At 40.4% G+C, this 22,130-nt stretch overlaps 1 protein-coding gene across 1 annotated transcript in view; it reads left to right on the top strand.

The window, feature by feature from the left end:
- The window catches only part of MAP1B (microtubule associated protein 1B), a 65,782-nt gene that overhangs the window by 36,109 nt on the left and 7,543 nt on the right, over positions 1–22,130 (top strand). The window contains exons 3-5 of the mRNA XM_048932111.1: positions 9,869–9,951; positions 13,108–13,248; positions 15,553–22,129. Of these exons, the coding sequence (XP_048788068.1) occupies positions 9,869–9,951; positions 13,108–13,248; positions 15,553–22,129 (6,801 nt within the window). The remainder of the gene's footprint in view (positions 1–9,868; positions 9,952–13,107; positions 13,249–15,552; position 22,130) is intronic.

The following is a 22,130-nucleotide window of genomic DNA, read 5'->3' as shown; positions in this document are numbered from 1 at the left end:
CTAGAGGATTTTAACTGCAGTGATGTGTTTGGCCTCAGCTGCCATAGTGACTAAAGCCCATTAGTAAGCTAAAGCAATTTGGTAACGTTAACAGAGACCTTCTGAAATGATCAAACTGCAGAAAGGAGAAAGACTAAAAATTTGTTCAGGTAAATATGTCTGGGAAGAGAAAAGACAGATTACTGAAATGATTTCATTTTCTGAAATATTCATTTTTATTTGCATCCTTTTGCTGCATGCTTTGCATATGAGAGCTCCTCCCAAGCGTTGCTGTGCTCCATTTTCCACATGAAGCTGGGAGTTGTGGAGAAGCTCAAGCAAGCTTCTGCACATAGTGCTGCACAGAAGAGGAAGGAACTCCTGAAGAATTTCCCTTCTCTAGTAGTCAGGATGATGCGGGCAAAAAGGCATAGCCCAGCACTGCAGGACAGGGAAGTAAAATTGAAACAATATTAAAAAGAGGGTTTAGCAACGATGATATTAGAAGGGCAGTAGAGTACATTCTACAGGTTTTAATTTATTTTTAATACAAGGATCTTGGCTACTTGCTTAAATTCCATTAAGGAGAAACATAATGCTGACATTCCTGTCTTGTTTTCAGCAGTATGCATTTAAAATTAGAGAAATTCTTCCAGTTTTCATTCAGCTCATTGGCAATTTTCCTATTGATTTCACTTGGATTTGTGTTAGACACCATGTTGTTTAATAAAAGATCGGCACAATCATGCTTTATTTTAAGAAGCTGTTAAAATTAATCTGATGCTTTTTTTTTTTTTTTTTCTTAAAGGCATTCGTTGGAAATAGCTGCAGTCAGTTTCCATTTGATGCACACATTTGCTCAGCATTCTTAACAGCCTAGCATTTGGTTTTGTTTGTAATGCTGTGTGTATACTGGGTGTCACTGTAGCAAAAGAGTACATACACTTCTAACTGTTCCCATGAATTATGATACATGGCGCTGCTTGGTAAACTCCAGAGAGTGAGGTAATGAGCCACAGAGGTATTGAGAAAGAAGTTGTATTTTTTTCCAAATAAGATTCTCTTTGGCTGTTTGACAGATACTCCAACCTAGGATGTGAAGGAGAGGTTCCTTTTCTGAATATCTCAGCAAAGTTAAAAATCACATTGTTGCAATTATTGCAGAAGCAATTACACTGGGAAATCAACTACTCTGCTCATGGTTGTTTTGGTTTTTGGGTCCGGGGTAATTTCTGGTGGTAGAAGAAGAAATGTCCTTCACTGTAGACAGAAAAGATTGTTTCTGGAACAGATCTGATGTACAGTTCTCTTTTCTCTGGCTAGCAGTGCTCCCAAAGGCAGGCTTGAATGCGGACTTTTTGTGACCTTCAGGATGATGAGTCAGCTCTCTGCACCACTGCAGTCTCCAGTCAGTGTGTTGCTGCCAATTGCTATGCAGTACCAGAGCAATGTGCTGCGCAGCTGAAAACTGAAGCTCCAGATCTACTCATCAGTTCTGCAGTGTATCTTAGAGCTGCCCTTGCTGCTTTTAAAATTTAAGGGCAGGAGGGAGATTAATAAGAGTCAATGAAAAGATTGCTGCCTACATTGTTGTATAGGGTTGACCATAGCATGCATGTCATTAACTTTCTAACCAGCTGCTGACAGCTTTTTAAGATTACTACTTGTAATGGAAATATGTAACTCAAGACCGCTGCTTACATTTTGCCAGCCTGCTTGTATCAAGTTTATGAGGTACAAATTCTAAGAGAGGAAAAGATTAAATTCATATGGTTTTGCTAGATAGTCCCTGCCAAATCTCTCGCTAACTTCAGGAGATGCTGTTTTCTCTTATGTGCTGCCATTTGTAGCTAGAGTTCCAATGTCTGGAGTGATAAAGCTATTATTCATCAAATAATATCATAATAGCCAGGGAAATGGTTTATGGAAGAATTTCAGCTGTGGAAAGTAGCTAACGGCGACTTAAGAGGTCTGCTAAAAAATAATAATTATGCATAGCTTTTTAAGTATTTGGTATTTTATAATGCATAACAACACACTGATGTACCCAGCAGAACCAAAAAGATTGTGTAGCCAAGGATTCTGCCTGGCTTCTAAAGATTCAGGTTTTTGTTTCTGTATGACCTTGAAAAATATTTCCTTATCTCTATTTAATGGAGTTAAAATGTTGTCATATCTATCAGATGTGTTCAAAAGACAAATTTGATTTCTATTTTCTGAAGCCAATATATGGAAATATTCCAAAATAAGATTAAAATGTGCGTTTCAGGAAGCCATTCAGGAAGTCATTCAGGAAGTGAATCACAAATACTTTGTGTTTTATTTATATGAAGAATTAGTAAGTGCTACTTATTGCCTTGAAAATGAAATAATATGTGATTTATATAAAAAAGCAAAACAATGTAGGAATGAGACAGAAAGCTGCCTATGCATATTTTTATGTTGATGAGTGCTGGTGTTCCAGTTGTTGCCGAAACCTCTCACGAGTTTGCAGGTGCAATCCTTGAGGAGGAGGATGACTTCAAGGGATTGCCATTTGCTATCAAAAACTTCAGATGGAATGACATGGCATGGCATGAGGTACCTTCTCAAAAGCACAGAGTACAGCTACACTATTGAACAAGGGAGTTCACTTGATCAGAGACATTGCATGGCCTGGCCATCACAGAGTCATAGAATCATGAAGGTTGGAGAAGACCAGTAAGATCATCAAGTTCAACTGTCAACTCATCCCCACCCTGACCACTAACCACGTCCCTCATTACCACATCCTCACGGTTCTTGAACACCTCCAGGGACTCTACCATTTCCATGGGCAGGCTGTTCCCATGCCTCACCACTCTTTCTGGGAATATATTTTTTTTTCCCTAAAATATATATTCCTCTATATTGAAGAAACTGGATTTCTACAGCCTGGATACAACAGGCACCAGCACACCGCAGTGCCGTAGCACAGAGCACAGCTCAAGCCCCACAGAGAGTCTGGTTCCACACTGGGCTGTGCGTTTTCAGGGCCAATGCAATTTGTAGTGACCAGACTAATGCTTGCAATTGTCCTCATGCCTTCCTTTCTCCTGCAGCCACGCCCTCTCTGTAGTTCCTGGTTGCTCTTCCTTTTCTTTTTGCCCAGATACAAAACTGCAGTGCTCTTTAAACACCTCTTTTGTTCCTGCAATTATAGGGCACCATTTCTTGCAGTAGAGTCACAAAGCTGCACTCGCCTGTCTACAAAGCATAATTTCATAGCATGCCAGTTTGGATTTATGACCTTTGCTTGCAGTTGTCTCACTGAATTTACACACTGAATGTGTCCAAATAGTGTTGGACAGGGCTTCTGGGATTTGATCTTTACCCACCTACTGGACTGTAAATGATCCTGATACACGAAAGTATAGAAGTGCCAGAGCTCAGGAGCAGCCATGTCTGCCTGTAGCAACAGCTGAGCCTCGAAAGAGAAAGCAAAGACTGCTCTCAGAAGCCTGGTATCTCTGCAGCAATTGGTTGGGATACTGGGTAGTTCCTCTGGAAATATGGAATTTTAGTCTCTGTCAATATTTTGCTATCCTAGAATGGATAAGGAATGTCTTGCAATGAAAGAAGGATTCCAGTGAGTAAAGGCAGACACTCATGTCTCAGCTCAAAATGTCTCAGCTCATAAGTCTACAAGTATTAGAGACTGAAGTTTGAGGCAAAAGAATATCTTTGCAACTACTTCTCAAAATATTTCAGTGTTCTTTAACTGTTGGTTAGAATTCACAAGGATAAGCTGCTTACTTCACAAAATGGCTGGTCTTTTTCCCTGTTGCTAGCAAATTTTAGTGCTAGAAGACTAACCTGCAGGTGAATTCATTGAACAGATTGGTGCTGCTGCTGACTGACTACAGGTTATATTCTTCCTTAAGCAAAGTCAAGGGTGAACTCATTTATCAGGAGTATGGAGCTCCACTACTGTTGCAAATGCAGTACGTAAACAGGAGCTGTATTCTTATTCTCTTTGGCTCTGATTTTATTGAGCTATCTTTGATTCTAGTTTCACTCACAGCCTCAGTCAAATGAGTAATGAAAACTGTAAGTGACTTAATTACATTTCTGTGATATGTCCTCTTTTTGTCAAGTAAACTTTTATGTAGGCATTAAAAATGTAATGCATAAACTTTTACTTGTTGTGCTCTAGGCTGATTTGCTTCTACTTGTCTCACATTACTTATTTTAATATCTCCATGTTCAGAAGAAGTTTTTAGCACATTAGCAGTCATCATTAGTGCCCTGAAATCATAAAACATAAAGAATTACAAGAAAAATCCTGTTTCTGAAGGTGAGTGATGACAGCTGAGGGTAGCAGTTTGCTCCTGACAGTACCAGTGGGGAGTGAAAGGCCAGCAGTTCGCTTCTGCTTAATGAATGACTGCAGTTTGGCAGCAAATTAGATGTCTCATAAAGTTGGGACAGAGTGCAGGAAATCAATATGTGGTGTGTGGAGTTGATACAATTAGTTCACTGATCAATGAGATGCGTGAAGATGTGACTTAATGCACTGAATTCACTCCAGGAGACTTCAGTGGAAGCCATGGAGTTCCTTGTGCTCTTTGATGTAGGGCAACACTTCACAGCAGCTCCAAGAACGTGTCAGCTCATAAGTCTACTAGTATTAGAGACTGAAGTTAGAGGTGAAAGATATGAGCCTGGCCATGAATGTTCATGCAGAGGCATTGGCTTTCTTTCCCAGACTGCTGCTGAGAGTCTTGGGCAAGGATTGGTGGGCTGGCTTCATGTACTTTTACTGGGAACTGCTTGTCTTCTGTCTAGCCTTCTATGTTCAAGACAGTATTATTACCTAGAAGTATAAACTCAAATGAAATCTGATGGATGAAGACACATCCAAGAACTAAGATGAAATTATCTAACTAGTCTTATTTCATCACATAGAAGTGATCTTAAAGATCCTAAAAACAACATGCAGGATGCTGCCTCTCAGGACTTGTACTTAATAAATCGTTGCAAGTTAGAACTGAGTAGGAAAAGCATTTAGCCATCACCAAATTGGCACTGAAGCATATGAAACCTGAAAATGAATTCCATTTATATTTAGAAGGAGAAGGTAAAGCAGGGATTCAGGCTTCTTGCAGAGTCACAGCAGAGTTCAGAGTGCAACAGATCAGGAAGAGCCTAACTGCAGAGATTACACGCAATTCTCTGTTAAAAAGTACATCATGTTACATTTCAGTCTGAGCCTAACCTAACCTAGCAGGTTTAAATAATTACAAGGAAAACAGTAACACTTTAGAGTCAGTGTCACCCTTCTAAATCTTCGTCACTGTCAGTAGGCTCAGCAATGTTAGTAAAACTGACTTTGTTCACAGCTGTCTTGCCAGTTCAGCATCCTAACCAGAATGCAGTTTATTTTCATGCAGAAAAGTACTCTGATATTCCTGCAAGTCTATAAGAGTATAGCAGCCACTAGATGACCAGTGATTTGGAACTCCGAATGCCTTATTAACAACACAAAGCGACCATGCTGACTGCAAGGTTATCATGACCTTTTTGAAATCTCACTGGAAAATAAAGTGAAACAACTAGCAGTTTGAACTTACTGAAAATGGCTATTGCACTATTGTTTGCTAGGCAAAAAGCTCAAAAGTAATTTATTACCTTAAATGGATCACGTACAAAGGATATGATAACCTCCCAATACCCTTCATCAAGTGTGGTAAATCTGAACAGAGGTGGCTGAGATGACTCTTTAACATCAGTTACTGCTTTCCAGAAAAGTGACTGGCATACATGGATACTCTATCAGAATCTTAGTAGCTTGAATACTGTGCACTGACATCTTGTTGTATGCCTCAGGCTTTTTGTTACTTCAGTTTTTTACCAGTTTGTTTTTTTGTTTTTTTTTTTTGGTTTTTTTTTTTCCTTGTATATTTTCTTCTATAAAATAAATATTAAAAAAGTGTCTGACTTGCCCATGCTTTGATCTTAGTGCTTCAGACAAGCCTGCCTTGAAGCTTTATACATTCACATATACAAAATCCTTACCTAGTAATATCTTTCAGTCATCAGCTGGTGCTTAACATGGACATAAAGCCATTGGGTAAAGCTTTTAAGAAGTAACTGTGTCTCTAATAACAATAAACAGGATTTTATCCTGAATAGGAACTAAAATATACTAACCTGTTCTGCCATCTGTACTCAGAAACGTTGAGGAAAAATTTTACGCATTGCTGCTTCTCAAACACAATATTGCCTGGTTGGGAAAGTGTCTCTTCCTCAGAATTTTTCTGTTAAGATGTCTTCTCAAGAACTCTAGAAATGAATGTTTCATGGTTCATTTCAAAGGATTTTTCCTCCCGTCATTGTACGGAAGTTATTCCACAAGAGGCAAGCAGCTAGGGAATTGTGGGCATTGCTGCTATTTGCAATCACAAAGCACTAAACGTTTCCAGCTGCAAAGAGTTCAGTGTCTACTTAAGACTTGTGAGAGGTTTCACTGGGAATCCTTGCAAGCTGTGCCATCTGCTAATGCCACCAGGGTAGTAACTGGCATAATATACTGTTAATATGAAAGACAAACAATACTTTGAAGTTTTTTACGATGAAATAGAAAAGACATTAAAGGTTGCTGAAGAGTTGCATCTGAATGTTAGTTCAGGCATGAAATGATGGTTATATGTGGAGAGAAGGTGTTCTCCCGTTGCACTTTCTCCAAGAATCACCACAGAAAATATTTTTCTGCTTTCTCTATGGATGAGTTGTTCTGAATTTTACAGGATTTGATAGCATGGGAATAGCCATGGTGGGAGTGAGGGAGTGCTTGCGTCCATCCTCATTGTGGGTAGGGCTGATGGGAACTATTCTGTTGAGTAGCATTTTGCCTAGAGTATGCATCCCCATGGGCTGGTGTTGCACAGTCAAAGCCAGAGAAGAGAAGACTGTCAGTAGTGGTCCTTGCTTCAAAGGGACCTGAAGCCGCACTTACTTGCTTTCTCTTACCATGCACTCATATGCTGTGTTTGCACAAAATTAATTGCAGTATAATCCCTGTTAAAAGTGGGTCCTGCAATCATGCTGCTTGATTGGCCTGAAAAGACCAAGTTAGAAGCCTGTTGAGTCACTTCCCTAGAAGCAAGACTGATGTCAGTAATCCTAGTATAGGTATCATCAGTATTTGGTCAAGCAATGATCTGTGAGATCCCATGGCCATAGGAACTGGGATGATTCTGGGATGAAGTAACTGTCATGTGCTGTTTACTTCTCTACTCTATTGCACTGATTCTGAATCAAACAGCTTCCATGACTCCATTCATATATATTTTTAATGTGAAGCTTAAATTACTAAAATCAATGATGAACAGAAACTTAAATTTCTTCTGAAGAGAATTAATGTTTATTTCCTGAATCTTTAGATAGGATTTTGTCTTGCCTTCCAGAAACTAAAGGTGTATAAAATCTGGATACCCAACCACTACTGTGCAATCTAGAAACTTCTTCCCTTCTTCTCTATCGTGTCACAAAGCCATTCCAACATAAGGGTAGAGATAGGCTGTAAAAATCAGTAGAGTTAATTTAGAGCAACCCCAGATCTTCTGTGCACATCTTCAGTTCTCCCACTCCATCTATAATTCAGTAAGTTGCAGTAAGTAACCACCAACAGTGGTGGTCAGCAAGCATTTTGGCTCCTCAGGTCTGTTTTGTCCCATCTACAGAGGTAGCTTGGAGCCATGTCAGAGAAGCCCCAAGTCATCATGTTGAGTGTGGTGTACACTATCTTTGTCTAACTTTGCATGTGGCTGAATGCATTTCTTTTCCAGCTACATTTAATGTGTTAACATCTAATCATATATGAGACTTAGTTTGGCCTGAAGCAAAGTGTGTGTTCTGTGTCATCAGCTGTAACATGAGAAATTTCTGTGGCAGCTAGAGGGTGACAGTTTCTTTTGTTTCCTTCCCAACGTTAAAGAGTAGATTCAACAAACTGTTAAATCTCTCCATTTGACAGAAGCCTGTATCTAGTAGTAGACTAGTAGTAACTAAAATATCTGATCAAAGGGTGTGTTCTGAAGGAGTCTGTGGTAACAGAGCCAGCTGGATGTTTTATTGAATGTAACCTTATGTATGCATTCCTGTTAGGCAAGGAAGCAGACCTATTAAAATAAATTGAATTACAAAGGCTAATGCTAGAACAGGATGCTGCAGAGGAAGACCTCCCCTTCCATAAGGTCTGTCTCCTTCTTTCAAATTAGTACATACAAGGCCACAGGTCCTAAGAAAAGTGGGTTTCTTTAAATGGATTTGATTTTTATCCACAGATCTTTAGGCACTATCAATCAAAAGAAAGTAAGCAGTAACCCCATTTCACATTTTAATCGAGAGCATTCTTTCTTTTTCTTTTTTTTTTTTTTCCTTTCTATCGTTAGATTGCAAGTTGTTATGCTTATAAATGCAGAGCTTCACCAGAGCAACAGCAGAAGATGCAGTGAATAGAGACCTTGTTGAGCTCAGGGTGAGGAGGAGGAGGGTGCAGGACAAGCAAAGGCAGGGCCAGGGCTGTGTGGGAAAGGCTGGTGACCCACCCTCTCAGACTGCCTTGCTGCTCTTGTGCTTTCAGGAATGCAGAGCCCTTTTCACCATCACTGTTCTTGCACTTGTTATTTTAAATCTCTTTACAGGGGAGTTTTTCTAAGTTGGCAAATAGGTGACTTGTTTTGTTCCCCCCCTACTTCCTTCTAAGCACAATTAATTATTTTAATTAATTAATATTATGCTGAGTGGTTTGCTTGGAAGGGAAAGCTATTCTGGTTTTGAACTAATTACCAGTCTGGATTTCTGAATGACAAAACAGCTGCTAATTAATCTCACTACAGTTCTCACAGAAAGAGATGCTGATAAGGGTTTGCCAATTACCATAAGAAAAAAAATGTCAAGAGTTCTGTTGTGTTTCTTTGGCATCCACTCACAGATGAATATCACTATTAAACACACAGGCAAACTAACTTCTAAGTACGAACGCCAGCAGGCTGTGCAGTGCAGCAAGACTGTCCAGACGTTATTCATCCAGGAGCTAGCTGTTATTTTGCACGTCTGTTCACTCTTGTTGCCTAACATTGCTTGTTAAAGTTTTTGCAAGAGGGAAGATGAAGCACTATGGCTGGGCAGCATGGCAAGTGTCAGAACATCCTGTCAGGGATTTTTTTTGTGTCCCAGTGCTACAGAACTTCAGGGAAAAGGCTGAAAAGGGAGTTTTGTTGGGCTGGTTGCCCGCTTTAATGAACCTGGTTAGTTTGGTGCAGCTGGGGAGGCTGGGGTCTGCTTGATGTGCTGCTGGCAGAGTGGAATGGAGACAGCCCCTGGACTGCTCTGCTCATATCACCTCACCAACTGTGCTTGGTGAGTAGTACTGATGTGTGGCACAAATATTCTCTTTCCTCCTCGCAAGAGAAGTTTGCAGCCTGTGCTGACTTCTCTGCTGCCGCAACTGAGCTGCTCATAGTTCCTGGGAAAGCTCTATTAAATCCACTTGGGACTATGTAGTCTCAGCTGTATTTGTGGTGGTTATGTCCTTGAGAACATGGGCTCAGGTGCTCTTCTGGTGATAGTTACGGCAGTCCCTGATCACACCAGCTCAGTGGCACCAGGGTGAGTAACAGGGTAAAGGCACAACAACCACTATTGCCAATGTATTCCCATTACCTTGAATTTTCTGGAGATTCTGGCCCATGGAACCCCATGCCATTAATGTTTCTGAGAACATGAGCCTGTGCAGTGGCTGTGGCTAACCAGGGAGCTGTCACAAAGAATATATAGCTTGCTGTGGTAAAGAACTGGTTTGAACCTTGGTGCATGGCTTATTTAATTTAGTTTCTTTTTTTTATATTTCTTTCTTTGCTTGCAGGTCAGAAAATTCTTCACCACAGAAGTGACGTCTTAGAAACCGTAGTCCTGATCAATCCCTCGGATGAAGCAGTCAGTACCGAGGTAAATCACTCAGAAATATTTCACCAGGAGTGTTGTAAAAGCTCTGTTAGGTTGGCAGGGTGTGAGCAGGTCCTAGCTGTAGATGAAAACGTTTTAGGAGTAAATACCATAAACATTATCAGCCTTCCCTTGATTTTCTTTCTAGTTTCCTAGACTACTGGTAAGACATCAAAGATGCAAGACAGAAGCAGATCTCTGATTCTAGCACTCCTTTCCTCATAATGCACCAATTTCCCTTCCTGAGAAGGGGAAGCACCAGTGATGAAACTACATCTGTTTTTCTTCTGTTCTTCTACTGTTGATATCTCTGGACATCTACTTTACTTAAAAAAAAAAAAAAAATGCCTGAAAAGAAACCAGGTGCCCTGAGACAAATTTAAGTCTCAGAAGACCTCGGCCTGTGTAGTGGTGACTCTAATATGATCCATATGATCTGTCCTTTAGAGAGCATGTGACATGATCTATGGACTCTTGATAGTGCCACTTCCTCATAAACTTACTAGAGCTGAAGAACTAAGCAGGGAGTTTGAAGACAAAACTGAGAAATTTGTCTAGTGAGATTGAAGGTTGGAAAAACAGGGATAATTGTAGTGCTTGCTGGTGCTGGGAAACACTGACGTAGTATGATTCCTTTGGAGACATGAAGTGGCTCTACTTTCAGTACTTTGTAAAAAAGTCTGTTTTTTTACAACAGGAAGAAACACACTGAAGCAAATGAAATTTATTAAGTTTTAAAAGTTTTTAAAACCAGCTAATCAACTTTAGTTAATGGCAACTCAATTGACTTCAAGATTATGTGTGAAAATATCTTACACTGCATTAGAGGAAGGGCAACTGGGCAGCAGCTCTTTTAAGATTGTCTTTAATACATTCAGGCTTTCAGAATAAAAAGCTTTAAAGTGTGTGCAGAAGGAACTGCCAACAGCAGGGAAATGCTGTTTCTGTTGCTGTTGCTTGTCTTCTTTTGTTGAGTGACCGCATGGAAGAACATGATCTGAGGCCAATTAATGACTTCTGAACTCTGGCTTTACTCCTTTGGCTCAGGAATATATTTGGCTGGGTTACCATTTCTTTCCTTTCACTAGACTGTGGGAGGCAATCCTTGCTTTCATCATGCCAAGCTGGTCACAGCCAGAAGTTAGAAGCTGAGATTTACCTTGGCTGGCTAAACAACAGTCTCACTGGACAAAAGCCAGAAGAGATGATAAGAAAGAGTCAGGAGAATTACAATGAAGATTGAAAGAGACATTCTTTGCCCACTATGGCAAATTAGAAAACTGAGTTTCATGCATCAAAAGTTTTCCAGCTTGCAGTTCAGGAGACAGGGATATGCCATGGAGGTCTGACTTCATCAGAAGAGGAAATGGAATCTATCAATTCAAGAAAAATAAAAGCAAAAGACGTTAGAACAAACTTCTGCTAATGACGCTGGTGACAGGCGTACTGGTGGTAGTTTAAGCATGGATCTGCCCGCAGCTTTTATCATGTTCTGTCAGCTGTCAAATACCTCACAAAAGAGAGAAGCCCAAAAGGGGAGAGCTGCCCTAAGAAAACAAATTTCTGAAAACTATTAACAGTTCCCTCATTTTTTAAAACCCCGCCCCATTACCGTAATACTCCTGCAGCTGTACCATAAGTAATCTGCTTTTGGCTGAGCCTATGTTTTGCCATTCACTTTCTTTAAGCAATCTGGGACTTCACCCAAGGGTAAAGTTGAACAGAGTCATCATCTTGCAATATTTTTTTTTTTTGAAGGTTTAAAATCAGCAGACAAAATTCTGGTAGTCCCTTAGAGTGCCCTGATTACAGCCAGACACAGAATTATGTGTCTCTGGAAGTTCTTTTGTGTGTATGATATGATATGCTCTGCAATCTGCAAGCATTTATTTGCCTTTTTTTCCTGCCATAGTTTTTTTATCTCTGCAGAACCAATATATTCTGCAGAACCATCAATTAATAGAATAGACTGAAGGGGACTTAAGTGACAGTCACGTATTACTGGTTCACAAATCAGGAAATAATTTTGCTGTTGGAAAGCTAGTGAGTTTGTACATTAGCTGGCAAACTGCCTAGAGCTGCTGCCAGCAATGAGAGAAGAGACAGCAGAGGAAAACAGTTCTTTCATAGTTTTAATACAACTGAAACAGATAGGGTTTCAGGCACACCTCATACACTCCACTGCACTTATCTGTATTCTTTTCTGAAATAGAAATAGATAGACTTGATCCAGATGGACACTGTTGAATTTATAATCATCTAGTGCAATTACTGATCAACCAGCTTTAGTCCTGTGTTTAATTAAAGAAACTTTCTGCTGCTTAAAGTCAAGGTTGCTTATTTAATAAAATAGTGAAGATGCGGTAATCATCCTCTTTCAGACAGAAACTCTTCAGTGTCTCTTTTCTAATTGTACTGAAAACATGAGCTGTTCAGCAGAGATTTAGATCAGGACTTCCTGGCTCAGCCTTCCTGGCGTGAGAGGGCATTATTCAGAATAACTGATTGCTTAACAGTCAGTATATGAATTTGAAAGAATGGCTTGCTGGGAGTGCTGAGCTGATTATGTCATCTCCATGGAGATGGAGTTTGGATGCAATATCTACATGCATAATTGTTTCAGATGGACTCTTTTCATTTAGTTTAATATCTGAATAGTCATATTCTGGAATCGCTACTCTGTTTTATATTAATTCTCCTTGAACAGAGGAATTACCAAACTTGAAATTCTGCTGTATAGAGGGTTAAAAAGAATGGCCTTCCAAAACAAAGTGTAGTTGTTCCTCATCAGTACATGGGAGACAGTTATCAAAGGCTATCCCAATACTGTGCTATTAAAATTTACTAAGAGTTATACAAAGAATGTTAATTGAAAATATTACTTATCATTTGGATTTTATTCTCATCTGCTCCCTGCTTTTTTTCTCATGTCTTTAGTTTGATTCTGCCTAATCACTTCTTACGCCTTCTTTTGCTCCTCTCTCATTGTTAGCAGATCTGTAACGATAATATTTCAGCAGTCCTGGAATAGTGCTCTGAAACATGTGTTAAATTAAGTGAAACATAGTTAAATTAAGTGAGGTAAACGGAACTTTCTCAGAGGAATGGAGAAACACATGGTAGCTCCCATTGTTGATCTGTTTCTTTCCTTCACTCTAGGTGCGTTTGATGATTACTGATGCTGCAAGACACAAGCTCCTTGTACTAACTGGACAGTGTTTTGAAAACACCGGAGAGCTCATCCTTCAGTCAGGATCCTTCTCCTTCCAGAACTTCATTGAGATCTTCACGGATCAAGAGGTATGTTTAGAAAAGTATCTTCCAGTCATGGTCATGCAATGGCACAGGTTTCGAGAATATAAAAAATGGCATAATGGATTAAGTTAATGTAAGTGTTAACAGCTTCATGTTGATTTTTTTTATTCTTCATGACGAGCTTTTTTTCCAAAATATCTGTTTCTTTTGCTTTAATGTGTATGTGAATTGTTCAACTCAAGAATTGCATTGTGATTCAGAGAACTAAGTTTTAACTTTGAGAAACAGAAAACCAGTGAACTTTTTACAAAAAAAGGAAATAGAGTTTTTCCTGAAATGCATAGGTGATTTATTTAAGCTGCAAACACAGAGGTGTAAAATTGAATTTCACAGAGGTTCTTGCCTGTTGGCAGCTGAGACATAGGTGACATTAAATAAAACAGAGGCAGTCTGTTTAGCTGTAGTATTTTGTACACCTATCTGCTTTGCTTCTTTACTGTTATGTTTAAAATTTGGCTAGTGAAATCTGTAAATGTTGCAATTCTTGTTAACCAAAAATATAAAGTATACCAATATTTAATGCTGTTTGTTTCATGGCCTGTTAGTTTGATGTCCTGCTTAATGTGCTGTGTCTGAAAGCTCCCATAGGGCAGGAACCCACAGTAAACAAGCTGTCACACTTAATTTGGCTGTTGTGTAAGTCATATATTTAAATAAACTATATGGCTGCATCCATAGGATTTTAGTTTCCAAAATTAATTAGGAGAATTTCAATGCAGTAAGATTTGTAAGTTCAGAACTGAAAAAGTAAAGTTTGCACAAGTGTGACTTTATTGTATCCATTTGATAGTGTTCACAAAACAAAGTTGTTTGGCGTATGGTTGAAAGGCTTGGTGAAGAATTGGATTCCTGCTCTTTGAAATGCATTTGATCCCTAGAAGTCACTGTTAGTTTGCAGTTACTTTTTTTAAATAGCCAGCCAAGAAAAGGAAGCAAGGCATACACAGAGGCCCACAAAGGACTACTGAAATCAAACATCATTCATTTACATATATACATTTTTTCCACTGATTCAGTTTGTGGTCCAAGACTTTCAAATTATTCAGCTGTAGCATAATGTATAACATCTTTGTGGAAACTGTTCTTATAGCTAAACTGACAATTGTGTTTCTGTAAAGAAGATTGTGATATGTTATGTCTGAATTGCTCTTTAAAGAATTTTATGTAGTTTGGTGTTCTCTTTATTAAGAACAAACACTATAGAGATTAGCTGTGTTTCCTCACCTTTAGGAGATTTAAAATATGTCGTTCTTTCTCGTGTTTGCTTATGTAGTAACCTGGAGCTATTTAGTGCTGTGTTTTAGTTCAGGTTGGAACAGAAAAAAAGCTTTTCACAGTAGGGCATGTGGTAGTTTCACACTCATAGGCAGCTCAGCACCTCCATGCTGACTTCTCACTCTTCTCACTCCTCAGCAGAACAGAGAGTGAAAATATGATGGAAACAGTGCACAGCTTTAGATAAGGACAGGGAGATCACAAATGAATGGGCAAACAAACTCAGTGAAAGTAAGGTTAGTGTGATGTGTTGGCTGTAGCTGACAGACGGGAGCAGTGAGAATTAAAAGCAATCCACAAACACCTTCCTCCCATTCATCCTCTTCTACCACTCCTGGAGCAACTTCTGCCCTTTCTCTGCGCTGACCCTGGTGGCTGCAGGGCTGTTTCTCTCACATTTCTTACTCCTCTCTCCCAGCTGCCGTTGGCAGTTTTCCCCTTTCTTAACTGTGCTCTCCTAGAGCACACCCAGTGTCACTCATGGCTCAGCTCTGGCAGTGGTGAATCCTTGTTGGAGCAGCTAGAGTTGGCTGAGATCTGACATGGGGCAGCTGCTGGGCTTTGCTCACAGAGGCCATCACTGCAGCCCCCTTGCTGCTAAAACCTTGCTTCCTATGTGTAATACAGCCTGTTGAGGGAATGTGCTGTTTCTCATAGGTATTTGCATGGATCTCCTGGATTTATTGGAGCATCATAGAGACTCATCAGTTAGTGGCAGAGAGTGGCAGTGCTGACAGTGGTAGATCTCATCCTCTCTGAATATAAAAGATTGTACTATCCTCCAATAAAGGGAGAAGAAGAAAAGGGGAAACCTTGGGACTATTTCCTCCTTTGAGCAGTGAGGAAGGGACCAGGAGTAAACTGTTCCTTTGCATTTAAAAAAAAAATAGTGGTAAACTAATTGTGGTAGCAAGGTCCTCTAGCTTCTAGGATCAGGGAATATTATGTTCTGACATACATTAACATGAAAAAAAAAATTACATGCATTTTCTTTTTTTTGTTTTACAACCATAGATTGGTGAATTACTGAGCACCACACACCCTGCCAACAAAGCCAGCTTAACTCTTTTCTGCCCCGAGGAAGGGGACTGGAAAAATTCCAACCTTGACAGACACAACCTTCAAGACTTCATTAATATTAAGCTCAATTCATCTTCCATATTGCCTGAAATGGAAGGACTTTCTGAATTTACAGAATACCTGTCAGAATCAGTAGAAGTGCCATCGCCCTTCGACATTTTAGAGCCTCCAACCTCAGGAGGCTTCTTGAAACTCTCCAAACCCTGCTGTTACATTTTTCCAGGTGGAAGAGGGGACTCTGCATTATTTGCAGTGAATGGATTCAATATGCTTATCAATGGAGGATCTGAAAGAAAATCCTGCTTTTGGAAACTTATCCGACATTTGGACAGGGTAGATTCTATTCTGCTCACTCATATTGGGGATGATAACCTGCCAGGAATCAATAGCATGCTCCAGAGAAAGATAGCTGAATTAGAAGAGGAACAATCTCAAGGGTCTACCACCAACAGTGACTGGATGAAAAATCTGATCTCACCTGATTTAGGAGTTGTATTCCTTAATGTACCCGAAAACTTGAAGAACATGGATCCAAGCTTCAGAGTTAAAAGAAGCGTAGAAGAAGCTTGTTTCACTCTCCAGTACTTAAATAAATTGTCTATGAAGCCAGAACCTCTCTTCAGAAATGTAGGAAATACAATTGACCCAATCATTTTATTTCAGAAGATGGGAGTTGGCAAACTTGAGATGTATGTGCTTAATCCTGTCAAAAGCAGCAAAGAGATGCAATATTTTATGCATCAGTGGAGTGGTATTAGCAAAGACAAAGCTGAATTTCTGCTACCAAATGGCCAAGAACTAGACATTCCATTATCCTATTTCACTTCTGTCTCATCCCTGATTGTGTGGCATCCAGCTAATCCTGCAGAAAAAATAATCAGAGTTCTGTTTCCTGGGAACAGCACCCAGTATAATATTCTAGAAGGACTAGAAAAACTCAAACACTTAGACTTCCTTAAACAACCAATGGTTACACAAAAAGACCTGACTGGAAACATCGCTAGTGTTTCACCTGCTGTGAAACAAGCAAAGCTGAAACAACGAGCAGACAGCAAGGAGAGTCTGAAGCCAGCTGCAAAGACACCACCAAGCAAGACTGTCAGAAAAGAATCTAAAGAAGAAACACTGGAGCCTGCAAAGCCTAGTCCAGCACTAGAAAAGCCACAGAAATTAGAAAGCAAAGAAAAAACTCCAGTTAAAAAAGAGAAACCAGCAAAACCAGAAACCAAAACTATTGTGGCAGAAAAAGATGTAACCAGTAAGGAAGAGCAATTAGGGAAATCTGAAACTTCTGAAAAACAAGCTACAGATGTAAAACCAAAAGTAACAAAGGAAAAGTCAGTGAAAAAGGAAGTCAAAGCAAAACCTGAAGAAAAGAAAGAGGAAAAAGAAAAGCCAAAGAAAGAAGTTTCTAAAAAAGAGGAGAAAACACCCATCAAAAAAGAGGAAAAACCCAAAAAAGAAGAGGTCAAGAAAGAAGTTAAAAAAGAGGTGAAAAAGGAAGAAAAAAAGGAAGCTAAGAAGGAAGTAAAGAAAGAAGCTCCACCAAAGGAAGCTAAAAAAGAGGTTAAAAAGGAAGAGAAGAAAGAAATTAAGAAGGAAGAAAAAGAAGCTAAAAAGGATATCAAAAAGGTTCCTAAAGAAACAAAGAAGACACCTGCTCCTTCAGTTGAAGCCAAAAAGCCAGCAGCAAAACCAAAACCACAAAAGAAGGAGGAACCTGCTAAAAAAGAAGCAGTACCTGCTGGAAAAGCAAAGGAAAAAGGAAAAATTAAGACTGTGAAGAAGGAGAACAAAGTCAGTGGAGCACAAACTGCCATTGCAGCAGTTGGAGCTGCTGTGACAACCGTAGCAGCTGTAGCAGCTTCAGAAATTACAGCTAGTGGAAAAGAACTTGAAGCAGAAAGATCCCTTATGTCTTCACCAGAAGATTTAACAAAAGATTTTGAAGAATTAAAAGCTGAAGAAGTGGAAACAATAAAAGCAACAAGACCTCAGGTTGCACTCATAGAGGATGAACTAAAACTCACTGGCAAAGAACATAAAGAGGCCTTTGAAGTACAAAAGGAAAAATTAGATAACGAAGGACCTGCAGAATCCTCTGATGAAGGCATAACAACCACAGAGGCTGAGGGCGAGTGTGAACAGACACCTGAAGAATTGGAACCTGTAGAAAAGCACAGAGTTGATGATATTGAAAAGTTTGAAGATGAGGGAACTGGCTTGGAAGAATCATCTGAAGCTGGAGATTATGAGGAGAAGGCAGAGACAGAAGAAGCTGAAGAACGAGGTGAAGATGAGGAAGAAAAGACACCACTTGATACCACAATACCATACATGGAAGAAGCAAGAAGAATTCACGACTATTCAGAAGAAATAATGGCTGAAGCAGATGCTAAAATGAAAGACGAAAAATATATTGAAAAGGCAGATTATGAGCCATCAGATGAACGTGCTGAGGAAGACAGGGAAGAAGCAGTAGAAAAGGCAGAAACTGAAGAGACTGAAGAAGAGGAGGAAGACAAAGCAGAAGACATTAGAGATGAAGAGGAGGCTGAAAAAATAGAAGCTGAAGAAGATTATGTGATGGCTGTGGTAGACAAAGCTGCAGAAGCTGGTGACGTTGAAGATAAATATGGCCTGCTCATAATTACACCAACAAAACGCTCAGAGCCTCAGTCTCCAGCAGTTGAACCAGCCTCTTCTATCCATGATGAGACATTACCTGGTGGTTCAGAAAGTGAAGCCACTGTTTCTGATGAAGAAAATAGAGAAGATCAACCTGAAGAATTCACAGCTACTTCAGGTTATACACAGTCTACCATTGAAATATCTAGTGAACCAACTCCTATGGATGAAATGTCTACGCCCCGGGATGTCATGAGTGATGAAACTAACAATGAGGAAAGCGAATCACCTTCTCAGGAGTATGTGAACATTACCAAATATGAAACATCACTGTATTCTCAAGAGTTTGGTAGACCTAAACTTTCTCCACTTCCAGATGCTTTTAATGGATTATCTGAAGGATCCAAAACAGAGGCCACAGAAGGTAAAGACTACAATGCCTCAGCTTCTACCATCTCCCCGCCTTCTTCATTAGAAGAAGACAAGTTCTGCAAATCTGCTTTCCAGGACGTGTACCGGCAAAAAGAAAGTGAAACTGCCAAGTTAGAAATCAAAGAAACCCATCCAGAAGATGTTGATGTTACTGGAAAACGTAGTCCAGCCAAGAGTCCAGCTGATAGTTTGTCCCCTCCATCACCAGTTGCCAAAACACCATTGAGTGAACGTAGTGTGAACTTCTCTCTTACTCCCAATGAGATCAAGGTCTCAGCTGAGACTGCCTCCATTACTGCACTGCCTAGTGCACACCAAGAAATTGCTGAAGAGCACTGTGCAAGTCCTGAAGATAAAACATTAGAAGTTGCATCTCCTTCACAATCTGCTGCTGGTAGCGCTGGCCACACGCCTTACTATCAGTCTCCCACTGATGAAAAATCCAGTCAACTTCCCTCTGAAACAAGTGAAAAGTCATCAGAAGCTCCAGTTAGCGTTGAATTCAGTGAGGTCAAAGATGAGTCTGCAAAACCTAGAATAAGCCCTATGGATGAGCCTGTGCCAGATTCAGAATCTCCTATTGAAAAGGTTCTCTCACCTCTACGGAGTCCCCCACTGATAGGATCAGAGACTTCTTACGATACATTTTTGAGTGCTGATGTAAAATCTCCTATCAGAGATTATGGAAGTCCTTCTGAAGAGAAACCTGAAAAAGAAAAATCGCCTGTTCAGATGAGCCCATCTTCTGAAGCCAGTTCAGTGGGCCCTTTCCAGGAAAAACAAGATGAGAAAAGCATGGAGTTTATGGTAATTAAGGAAGGCTTCAGCCTAGAAAGAAAAATGGAGGATACAGAACCCAGCAGCTCTCAGTCTTCATTAGTCTTGGATGAACGGAAGTTGACTGGTGATCTCTCACCTACTCAAATAGATATCAGTCAGTTTGGTTCCCTTAAAGAAGACACTAAAATGTCAATTTCTGAAGGCACTGTTTCTGACAAGTCTGCAACTCCCGTTGACGAGGTTGTAGCAGAAGATACATATTCGCACATTGAAGGAGTAGCTTCTGTCTCCACAGCATCTGTTGCTACTAGTTCATTTCCAGAACCAACCACTGATGATGTATCCCCTTCTTTGCATGCTGAGGTTGGATCCCCTCACTCAACTGAAGTTGATGATTCCCTTTCAGTCTCTGTTGTACAAACACCAACAACATTTCAGGAAACAGAAATGTCTCCATCTAAGGAGGAATGCCCAAGGCCTATGTCCATTTCTCCACCAGATTTCTCACCTAAAACAGCAAAATCAAGAACCCCAGTGCATGATCACAGATCTCCTGAACAGTCAACTATGTCAGTAGAATTTGGCCAGGAATCCCCTGAGCAGTCTTTAGCAATGGATTTCAGTAGGCAGTCTCCTGAATATCCTACTGCAGGCACTGGTATACACCATGTATCTGAAAATGGACCGACTGAAGTAGATTATAGTCCTTCAGATATACAGGAGCCTACTTTTGCAAGGAAGATTTCCCCTCTGGAGCATACATCTTACTCTCAGGAGAAGGATATTTCAGAAATTATTTCAGTTTCTCAAATTGAAGCTTCTTCTTCAAGCTCATCAGCTCATACACCTTCCCAGGTAACTTCACCACTGCCAGAGGAAACCTTTTCAGGTGCTGTTCCACCCAGAGACATCTCACTTCATTCTTTTACCTCAGAAAAGGTTCAGAGCCTAGGAGAAAAGCTATCACCTAAGTCTGACCTATCTCCATTAACTCCAAGAGAATCTTCTCCTCTATACTCTCCTACTTTTCCAGATTCACCTCCTGCAGTTACAGAAGCAGTGTCAGCTAGTCACACATCTCCACTGTCGCTGCAAGTGTCCTCTGATAAAGTGTTTGGTTACCAGGCTGTGACATTACAAGAAACCCTTACAAAGCACAGCCCAGAACCTTTATTCAGCCCCGAAAAAGAAGATTCAGAGAAGAGCAGCAGATCACCAGAGGAACTCAGTTATTCTTACGAAGCCACAGAAAAAAGCACTAGGTCACCAGAGGATATTAGCTACTCCTATGAGGCAGTTGGACGATCTACTAGATCACCTCAGGCCACAGATTATTCATATGAGACAACAGGAAAAATTACAAGGTCACCTGAGGCCACAGATTATTCCTATGAGATGAGAGGGAAAATCACCAGGTCACCAGAGGCCACAGATTATTCCTATGACTTGACACAAAAGACCACTGTGTCACCTGGAGATACAGATTACTCCTATGAGATGACACAAAAGACCACCAGGTCACCTGGAGATACAGAGTTTTCCTACGAGATGACAAGGAAAGCAACCAGGTCACCCGATGATACAGATTATTCCCATGACATAATTGGGAAGACTACCAAATCACTTGATGTCACAGATTATTCGTATGAGAGAATTGGGAAAGGTACCCAATCACTTGATGCTATGGATAGTTCATATGAGACAATGGGGAAAACCACTGAGTCACCAGAAGCCATTAACTACTGCTACGGTACAAGTGGGAGAACCACCAGGTCACCTGACTCAACAGATTATTCGTTTGACACCACTGAGAAAGCCACCAGATCACCTGAAGCCACTAGCTATTCATATGAGGCAAGCGCACATTTTACTCCAGGAAAATCGTTAGCAGAATCCCGTCAAGATGTTGATTTATGCCTTGTGTCATCCTGCGAATATAAGCATCCTAAAACAGAACTTTCACCTTCATTTATCAACCCTAATCCCCTTGAGTGGTTTGCAAGTGAAGAACAATCTCAAGACCAAGAAAAGCTGCTAACTCAGTCTGGGGGAGCCCAGCCACCCTCCGGGGGAAAGCAGCAAGGGCGGCAGTGTGATGAAACCCCTCCAACTTCAGTGAGCGAGTCTGCCCCTTCTCAGACTGATTCGGATGTTCCTCCTGAGACTGAGGAATGCCCTTCCATCACTGCAGATGCTAACATTGACTCGGAAGATGAGTCAGAAACCATTCCAACAGACAAGACAATTACGTACAGACACATTGATCCACCACCTGTCCCAATGCAGGATCGCAGCCCTTCCCCTAGACACCCGGATGTCTCCATGGTTGATCCAGAGGCTTTGCCTATCGATCAGAATTTGGGTAAACCTTTGAAGAAAGATCTTAAAGAAAAGACTAAAACAAAGAAAACAGGTACTAAGACCAAGTCATCTTCTCCTGTTAAAAAAAGTGATGGTAAATCAAAACAAGTGGCTTCTCCAAAGCCAGCTGCAAAAGATTCTTTGGAAAAAAGTTCCAAAACAGCTTCTCCAAAAAAGAAGGAGTCTGTGGAGAAGGCAAGCAAAAATATCTCTACTCCAGAAGTGAAGACCCGAGTGGAAGAGAAAGATAAAGACACCAAGAATGCAGTAAATACAACAGCATCCAAGTCAGCAAAGACCGCCACCACAGG

Source organism: Lagopus muta, chromosome Z (assembly GCF_023343835.1).
Source record: "Lagopus muta isolate bLagMut1 chromosome Z, bLagMut1 primary, whole genome shotgun sequence".
Lineage (NCBI taxonomy): Eukaryota > Metazoa > Chordata > Aves > Galliformes > Phasianidae > Lagopus > Lagopus muta.
Note: the sequence above shows the minus strand (reverse complement) of the source record. Positions and strands in the feature narration are given on the sequence as shown.